At 40.4% G+C, this 9429-nt stretch overlaps 1 protein-coding gene across 2 annotated transcripts; it reads right to left on the reverse strand.

Annotated features, from left to right (window-relative positions):
- Nucleotides 1–355: 355 nt before the first annotated feature.
- Nucleotides 356–8837, reverse strand: LOC142994712 (multidrug and toxin extrusion protein 1-like). Of its 2 annotated transcripts, XM_076145533.1 has the most exons (16): nucleotides 8479–8830; nucleotides 7925–8026; nucleotides 7071–7139; nucleotides 6711–6859; nucleotides 5217–5259; nucleotides 5008–5052; nucleotides 4807–4904; nucleotides 4535–4632; nucleotides 4005–4186; nucleotides 3367–3475; nucleotides 3102–3177; nucleotides 2410–2479; nucleotides 2181–2313; nucleotides 1993–2087; nucleotides 1813–1876; nucleotides 356–1440 (listed from the first exon to the last, which is right to left on the reverse strand). In XM_076145533.1, exons 1-16 carry the CDS (start codon nucleotides 8707–8709, stop codon nucleotides 1178–1180), a joined length of 1827 nt encoding a protein of 608 aa, XP_076001648.1. In that variant the 5' UTR covers nucleotides 8710–8830; the 3' UTR covers nucleotides 356–1177. The 2 variants fall into 2 exon arrangements, with proteins under 2 accessions (XP_076001648.1, XP_076001649.1); XM_076145534.1 differs by lacking the exons at nucleotides 356–1440; nucleotides 1813–1876; nucleotides 1993–2087 and having other exon boundaries at nucleotides 2220–2327; nucleotides 8479–8837.
- Nucleotides 8838–9429: the final 592 nt, after the last annotated feature.

Raw genomic sequence — 9429 nt, forward strand, 5'->3', positions numbered from 1 at the left:
TTAACAAGGACATGCCAGCTCCGCAAAGGAAAATTTTCAGTGACTGTGCGACCTTGAGGAAAAAACATGTGACACGGACGACAATGTGCGTCCGAACATCTCCAGGAATGCTTTCACCAACTCCCAAAGCAGTGAGTGAGAAGTAGAATCCTTGAATCTCCAAAGGGCAATAGATGTGTAAATAACTGAATATCTAAAAGAAATGGTGCATGATCAGCCACTGAATTGCTTCAGTAATCAGAGGAAGTGAAACAAGAGTTGAGAAAAGTTGAGAAAAGTTCTCTTCTGCAGTATGAATGGTGTATCTGGGAATAGATTGAGAACTTTTTGGCAAGTAACAAAAGTCATGACAAACTAACGTGTTCACCTTTTATTTGATTGGAGGATATCTAAATATATGCAACTGAGCAACTAAACTGCAATAAGTCATCAGGAAACACTGAACCATTGATCCAGACAGACATTTTGTGAGTTACTACAGGAATATATTATAGTTATGCTAGAAAATACACAAGGCTACGGTTTGTATCTCACATAGCCAACTTGTTCTAAAAACTGGTGAAATGGAATCAAACATTTTGGCCTTGGCTCTTTACTCTAATGTAGTTTTGGCACAAGCATTTGCTGGACCTCTTCAGTTCTGATTTCTGTTGGGTCGTAAAGGCACATTTGTCGTTCCGACTTCAGCCCGGGAGATTCCTTTGGTCAAATGGCAGCCATGTGAGTTGTCACAGAAACAATGTAGGTAGATAAGATGAGGGGTGTGACATTCAGCAGTGGGGGTTTCCTTCCAGTTCAACATTGATGGATTCCTTAACTTCTTACATGCAATCTGCCATTTCTGTCAGCCAGTGAGTCCAGTTGTCTTGGCTGGATATTCATTGACCCAGATGAGTCATGGGCCTGCTACTTGATCATTTAAAAATCAGTTAATTTATGCAGTCATGTTTTCTTCAATGCACAGGTGTTATTTCTTTGCTTAGATATTAACCTTCAGCAGCCACCCATTTGTTCTGGTTTACTTCCATTTGACTCTGTAGTAATCAGCAGGAGTGACGTACAGAGCTGCATACTGGGTTGTCTATTTTCAATGAGCAACTCTTCCATACTACAGGGAACCATTTGATTATGTAATAACATCAAAGAAATTGCCAAACCACCAGTCCATCTGCCAGCACTAAACCGTTCCTTTGAGCAACTTGATGAGCAAGTTGCTGATGAAGATGCCAACAACAAGGATGAGGACCATGAGCAGCAATGCCAGTCCACGCCGTAAGACCAGCTGTTTTACTGACAGAATATCTCCAACTGTAGTGGCGGATTTCCTCTGACCTGGACTGAGTCCTTCTGTGCCTCCCTCTTCAGCACTCACACAACTGGATGCAATAGTGCTAATCTGTGCCTGCTGCTGATCCAAGTCCAGAGATTTGAGGGAAGGTGCTGAATGATAAGAGAGAGATGGGGAATTATGTTTCTATACAGGCAGACAGTTTAGCAACGAGTTCATCCTCAAGCCGAATTTTATGTTAGTCAGAACAGTTACGTATGGTTCACATCTAGAATCAATTATTCACACACAACGCAGACAACAGAGTGAATGCAGACACACAGGTGCACAGTGGTCCGCCCACTCGTTTGTACGAACCGTTGTATGTAACACAATTCTTTATAATAATAGGCTTTACATCCCGTACCTAAGTATGGGATGAGATGTTTGTTCATAACTAGGGGACTGTGTGTAGACAATCCATTTTCATAATATTGCAGACAGAACAATTAACTCAATTAAATTAGGAAGGTGTGTGCACTTACCAAGACTTTCCATCTTGACGATCTCTTTTTCTTCTCTGGTCTGGACTCCTGCTCTCACAAGAGCCTGGTTGGAGACATGAAGTGCACCTGATTACTTTGCATCAAATACATCTCAAGACAAAGGAAACATTCTCAAGTTTTTTCCAAAGCATTATATTCTCAAGTGATGTAGTTACCCACCTCTTCAGAAGCTTTTCTCCAATTAAGTTTGCACACAAAAGTGATGAAAAAAATCCCCTGTATTGACACACAAATGGTAAGTCCTGTCCACAGTCCTGTTACAGAGATGGAAGCAGAGTGTTTCCTTAATGACAAGTAGAAGAAGATGGCGAAGAGTCCGTTGTCAGAGAGACGATAGCTTTTCTTACCTACAATGCCCATATTGGCTGCAAACATCAGCGATGCACCAATGGGGAAGCCAATGAAGTAGTATCCAACAAGGTTACACAGAGCACCAACCAGCTGCTGTCCTGTTCCCCTAAGAACTCCTCCAATCACACCCTGTGGACATCAAACTGATTGGGTCCAATCACAAGCTGTGGACATCAAACTGATTTATTGATGACTGACATAAAACTGCTCAGCAATGTTTCTCACCGCAATGGCATCAGCAAGATGGAAGAAAGCATACATGACCATGACATCAGCAACCCTCTGTAAAATGTCTCTGAAAACGTACAGACATATGTTAACATTGTGTATGTAACATTGAAATGTATACAAGAAACCCAAATACAAGTTTTGTTAAGATTAAGACAGTACTGACACTGCATGTGAATTCATCCCAATTAATCATATAAACAGCGGAAACGTCCCAACCGTTTCTTTGACACTGAGTCTGTGTTAACCTTGTGTTTTTGTATTCTCCAACATTAACAATGCACACTGGAAAGAAAAGAGGTTCAGAGTGAATTTTGACACCTCACCACATGTGATGTCACAAGCAAGTGTGCCTTGTGGAGCAGAGGAGATTTTGTCATGTACAGACCCGCTAAAAAGGGCCGGAAGGAAAGGGGGTGTAGACCTGAAGCTTACTGTGACCTCTTTTACTCTGTGTGCACTAACCAGGGTGGAAGCACATGATTTACATGTTACACACTTACTCAGGGTTTAATTTCAAGCAGCTACCCACTATCTGACAGTCAGGGTTCAGTGACTGTCTGCAATAAGGAATGCATAGCAGTCTGTCTATGTTTGACTGCAGTGTCAGTCTGTGATTAAAAGTTAACAAAAGTATAATAGTATTACTGCGATATAGCAAACGTCATTGTGACTTAATCTGTACTCACTCCTCTGAGGTGAAAATATACCCGACAAAATTTCTCAGGACGCTGAAAGTAATCCCAACAACAGATGAGATCATCACTGTGTAGGGAAAAAGGGTGACAGTATTTTTGTTTGTAGGATATTTGTATCTTTGTATCAGGCCAACCAGAGTTTATTGGCTAAAATTAGTGAATAATAAACCATCTTACAATATCATATAAATATGATAAAGTTTTTCGTTCCTTTACATGACTTGTAATGCAAATATGTGCAAAAGCGAATTCTTACCTGCACAGATCACAGGGACCTTGCTAGAAAGCTTTGCCTGCTCTATGTTTCCAGCCCCAAGGGCGGTCCCTACCCGTACACTGGCGGCAGAGGCCAATCCTAATGGTATCTGTGGGAGAGAATTGACATTACATCACATACTAGCATTATATTATCATTTCCAATAAATCACAAATTGAGCAGTGAAGAATATGATACAACAAGAACATATGCATAAAGAGTTGTTCTGTGAAAGAATACAATGTGAAAAAAAAGTATACAGACGAGGCTTTTCTCTCATATTACCACTGCAAACCCGTGGTGCATCGCTTTATGGACAAATGGACAGTGTCTTGCATTGTCCACTCATACTAACTGACTCATCATACTTCAAACCTACCCGCTGTGGACAGAAGAAGAATCTGATCTTGTCAGTTAGAGATCACCTTAGTTGGACCTTGTTAGTGAGCTTCCTGTGATCAAAATCTCTCTCTCTCTGTGTCAGCAGGCTTCTCTGTATCATAGTTTACCCAGACATTACATCACACAGCTTTATTGCAAGCACAGTTAAATGGACATGAATATGATCAAACTCATCAGTAGCAATGCAAACAATCTAGCACAGGCCATAATCTCAAAGTTAAAATGTTAGGAGTTACCATGTAACCTATTGTAGCCAGCTGGAAAATTACAGTCTGAGCTCCCAGCTCAGTCTCACCGAACAATCCGGACAGAATGCCTCCCACTTCAAACATCCACCACTCCAGACAAAGCATGAGCATGCTAGGAACAGCCAGCTGGACAAAGGGACCCCATTCCTGCAGACAGTCCATTGACCAACCTGTGGATCAGATGTTCAGAGTTCACATAAGTGTCTTAACCGTGACATGTTCTTGTCAGTTCATTATCTTAGAACGTTCGATTGAGCCCAATGTCAAAAACACAAATCCAACCAATGCATAAAAAATCATTCAGTCTTTCATTTCAAGCAAAAAAAGAACAGAATATTTGGAAAGATATTTTCCCCCAAAGACACAAAGAAACACATTTCTAAGCTTGAGCTGAGTCACCACTGTGTCAGCATCACCTTCACTCCACATTACACAGTGATAGACCGTTAGTAAATGTGTCAAACATTACAAACCAGAATGTTGACAATAGACTACCAGTAGAAAAGTGAAGTGCTGACCTCCCCATGTGGCCTTGTGCAGTCCCCTCCAGCAGATGTATATGAATAAGATGATGGCCAGCAGATACTGTGAGATTGCATTGGCTGCTGCTGATCCACTTCAAAAGAATCACAACAAGCAACATGTTAATAAGCAGCAGAAGGTAAAAAGGAAAGGTTGAACAAATGCATTTGCTGACATATTGAACATAGTTAAGATACACATTTTGTTACAAGAGAGTCAGTCTGTAATCAATCTTTATTTATAATAACAATAATAATAATAAACTCACGCAATGCCCATGTTTAGAGGATAGAGGAAGATGTAGTTAATAACTGCATTAACAACATTGCCAATCACGCCGGTTATCACCTGAGGCCATATAATTGCCTGAAAAATCACAATTTGATCTCATTATTAGCATCAAAAAAATCTTCAGCCATTATCAATTTCCATATAAGTGTATTAGTGACTCCATATTAAAAGTATGCACCTGATTTTGAAGATATCTTATTTGCAGGTGGTACATGAATGCAGCCTGCAGAAGGAAAGCAGATGAAGACAAATGCAAAGGTGTCACTTCTTCTGCATCGCAAAAATTAAAGCTTTTGGTAAGCAAAATGTAATTATCAAACATGAACAGGAGGCGGAGCTGTTTGTGATCTATTCTTATCTAGTTAAAGGAGAATGTTACAAACTCACCGGCAGAGCAGGCATGAAGATCATCACATACAGCTGGGAGAGACTTCATGTCAGAAACAGAACAGTTTTAAGCATATATGTCAAATCATACATATAAATACATCATACATAATAAATCACCCTGTTTCAGTCTGGTGGGACATTTCAGCGCTATGATCCTGGTGTTAGTGATCAATAAGTCTGTGTGTTGTCTGTGGTTTAACTCTTGATATGATTGCAAGAATGAATTCTATATACTAGAAATATGTTCATGCTTTGGGAGTGAGAGGAGACTGAACTTCAAATTTACATAAATTAGTAATTAGTAAAAAAAATGTATCAATTAGTAACACTGTCCATCATATTGGGCATACAAGTTCAACCCTCCCCTCATATTGCCATCTGACTCACGCCAATTTAACACCTCGCAAAAGGAAATTGTCATGTTCACCTCTTTGCTTGCTAGACGAAGCCTGCTCCTGCATTGGAAATCCCTCACCCCTCCCTCTATTTCGCAATGGCTGAAGGATACAATGTATATTCTTAAACTAGAGAACAGTACACTAGGTACTAGTACAAAAGTACACTATGAGGGGCCACACTGATAAGTTCTATCAGAGATGGCAACCGTTTCTCTCTTACTTCACTTTACTTGACTGAACACCAAACAGTTCCTTTTTATTTTATCTTACATCCCAGGCGGGCCAGGACGGGGTTGTGTGACTGTGGGGTTGGGTTGGGTTTGTGGGTGGGATGTCCTCTCTTTGTTTTTTTTTTTCTCTCTTCTCTCCTTCTCTTTACCACAGCCTATGTTACAATTTGTACTAGCCTACATTGCTGACATCATCCTGTAAACACTGTATCCCTATGAGATCATTGCAATTTCAATCTACTTGTATTTGACCTCAGGGTCTACATACAAAGTTTAACAACAATAGTATTAACAATACAACCTTCCTTCTTTCTCTCTATCTCTCTCTCTCCTCTTCCCCCTCTTTCTGTATAAAAAATTATCTCCAAAATATCCTACAATTGTATGCACAATGTCATGTAAAATGTTTGCTTCAATAAAAACAAATAGCAATAAAAAAAATACATTAGTATCACAGATGTGCAGCAGATGATGTCATTATTCCTTAGTTGCTATGAGTGTAAATGATCAGGTGGGTGAGATCCTGAGGTGCAAAATCAAAAGCCTCATTTTCACAAACTGCTGGCCTTTACTGCTTTGACTAGAAAAAGAAGGAAACAAAGCAAAGGGCATCTGAAGGTCTGGAAACACAACCTGTTGCTGCACTGGTTGCATTGGTATTTCTGTTACTATAACAATGTGCCCCCTGATGTTTAGAAGTCAAGAGCACTACTGGATTTAATGGCGACTGTAAACTCAGGGACTTAAACGCACCTGAACAGTCAGAGGAATGAAAGTAAAGCGCTGAGAATCTTAACAAACGTGAACAAGGGAACACATCAAAATCGCTTCAATCTGTTTAGAAAAATCAAATAGGATCTGACCTGGCAACCTCTGGGCTCTGTCGGACAGCGAGAAGGAGGGGCTCGGTGTTGATGAGGAGAGCCCAGCAGGGAAAACAGGCGAGCAGCAGAATCAGGATCCCTCTCTGGAGAACTACACCCACGCGCTTCAAGTTACCGCTCCCATACGTCTGCGTGCAACAGTTGGACAGATAGAATCACAAATCAATCTTCAAAAAACACCAGAAGCACAGCTATGACAGGGAGAGGAAAACAAACTTGATCCAAAAGCACACTGTTTGTTTGACTTAAAAGGCACCTTGAGAAACGTGAGAAACCAGTAGTGTTAGCTTGAGTTTGTTCTGGTTAGATAAGTAACGTGGAACAGCTGGGAAATATTACCTGAGATATGAGAGTATCACACGCTAATGATAAACCCAGGCCGATGGAAATCCCAGTGACATTAACCACCTGCAATGGGAAGAAAACACAACTTTACAAACTTGTGTTAATGCTACTATTTAACCCACATGTGTGATGTTTGTATATGTTCTGCTTCAAAAAAGGTACATACAGTAATTTAATAATGTGCATGTGTAGAAATTTTTCATTCTATGTTGGTAATTGCAGTGAATTGTAGACTTCAAATGCTCCATTGATTAAGCATCACAGCTCAAGAAGGTGCACTCCTTAATGCCATGAGGTCTGTGAGGACAAACCTTCAGCATCATGACTCAGCCCAAAATTCAACATCAGGAAAAACACTCTCCGGCCTTAGGGGTCAGACTCCAGCTCGGCTACCGCTGTTCTGTCTGGTATCTTTCCCTTATTTTATTAGCAAATGCAATCTTATACTCGATTTGCAGAGATAACCGGTTTATTCAGGGGACAACTAGTAACAGACCTGCAATCGTTGAGGTTCTTGGCACTCTGAGCCACTGCCATGAGCTTCACTCATCTCTATCTGAGGGAGTTCTGTCACATTAAACAGTTTACCACTATGTTTAGCATCTACAGTATGCTTTGATGATCACCATGCAAATGTTTGGATCACCAGAAACTGCAAGCAAAACAAATCATCTGTTCCTAGTTTCCCCCACTCAAATAGGGATAAGAGTGCATTTGCTAACAAAATAAAGTTTGGTCAGGTCAGTTTAGTCTAAGAGAATTTTCTTCTGAAGCATGTTTGTCTGCGTGTTGTTGTTAATGTGTAAGCTGAGGCAGGGTTAGGGTTCTGGGTGAACACGTTTCCTCACCGCAACTGCCAGTGACACTGCTGCCAGCTCAGTTTTCCCCAGATGACCACAGAACACCATGCTGATGAAACTGATCAGGAAAGTCAACAGCTGGGAAATGACCTGGAAACAACAAACAAAACCAACATTAAAAGGGTTAACATCACCTTTTCAAACGCCAACTATCTGTTTGATACTTGTACTACTATTGTACTACAGCGGAAAGACAAACTTTTACAGATAATGACTAGAAGTTACCCTAACGTACCCTTGGGTTATGATGAGTTTTCTTCACTGGTACTCAAGACTGTATAAGATTATGTCCAGATATGTTTCTGTATTTTTGGTTTAAAACACTGAAAAAAATGATGGTATACTAAGTTTTTGTAAATAGGTGATCACAAATTGTAATGAAGATATAATAAATGTCTATGGTTGCAGCAGAAATGAATGATTGATTTAGTTTGGTTACTTATTATGAAACAAAGTGATGCTCTTGAATAAACTAATTATACGCTGCATGTCACCAAGAGCCTCAAAACACACACGTGTGTAAAGACAAAAAAGACATCTACCACCGGTCCCGCCAGTTTGAACACGGCCACCGCCTCGGTCCGGTAGTCCTCTGGTATACAGGAGAGTCTGCTGCGAGGGCCAGCACTTCCACCACCGGGACCGGGGACATCAGGACCGGCTTCTTCTGCTTTGGAAGTTCCGTTAACGCCGTTAGATGCAGCCGGTGTCACAGATCGCTCCATTACGGTCCCTGACAGTCCGGCTGATTCTGTCACTGGGCTGCTTTCCATCAGGAGCCAAAGTCACACATCAATCGAGTGTGATCGGTGCGCGTGTTTAGTAACGGAGAGGATAGAATACACACACACGCTCACACACAGACGCACGTGTTCAGCTATTTCCAACAGAGCTCAAGCCCCGCCCCTTTCTCTATCCATCCTGCCCTCAACCAGCATCTGGATGTGTTTCTCTGTATTTTAGCCATTAAAAGTTAAAATGTGCTACACGTGTACTTGCTGTGTCACTATGACGTCAGGAATATGTTACGACGTAAATTATTAAGCTGAAATGAACTGAGCACAATTTTCTCATGTGGTTCTAAACCAACAGCAAGGCAAACTGGTGACATCTAAATTTTCATTTGCAACATTCTGTTTTTAACATTAGGTATACTCATTATAAAAAAATGATAAATGTCAAACTAATGATTCATTTGATTGTTTACTTGACAAAATAGGCAAGGTTGTTACAATATGAATCTAAACTTCATTCACAAACATAATAATAATCGGTTCAGCCTAACAAGGTTACAAAGTGCTTTTGAATAGATGTACAGTCACATAACTCATAATTTAAAACCGTAATAAAACAGTTGGAACATAAACCAAACAATGCATATACAACCAAAGAAACAAGCCTATGTGCTGTAAAGTAAAGTGTTCTGTCAACTTTAAACTCTAGTGACCAATAGAGGACTACAATAGAGTAATACAGGACAATAGAGGAGACTA

This window comes from Genypterus blacodes, unplaced genomic scaffold (assembly GCF_046128005.1).
Source record: "Genypterus blacodes isolate CSIRO-AG114 ecotype Tasmania unplaced genomic scaffold, CSIRO-AGI_Gbla_v1 ptg000030l_1, whole genome shotgun sequence".
NCBI lineage: Eukaryota > Metazoa > Chordata > Actinopteri > Ophidiiformes > Ophidiidae > Genypterus > Genypterus blacodes.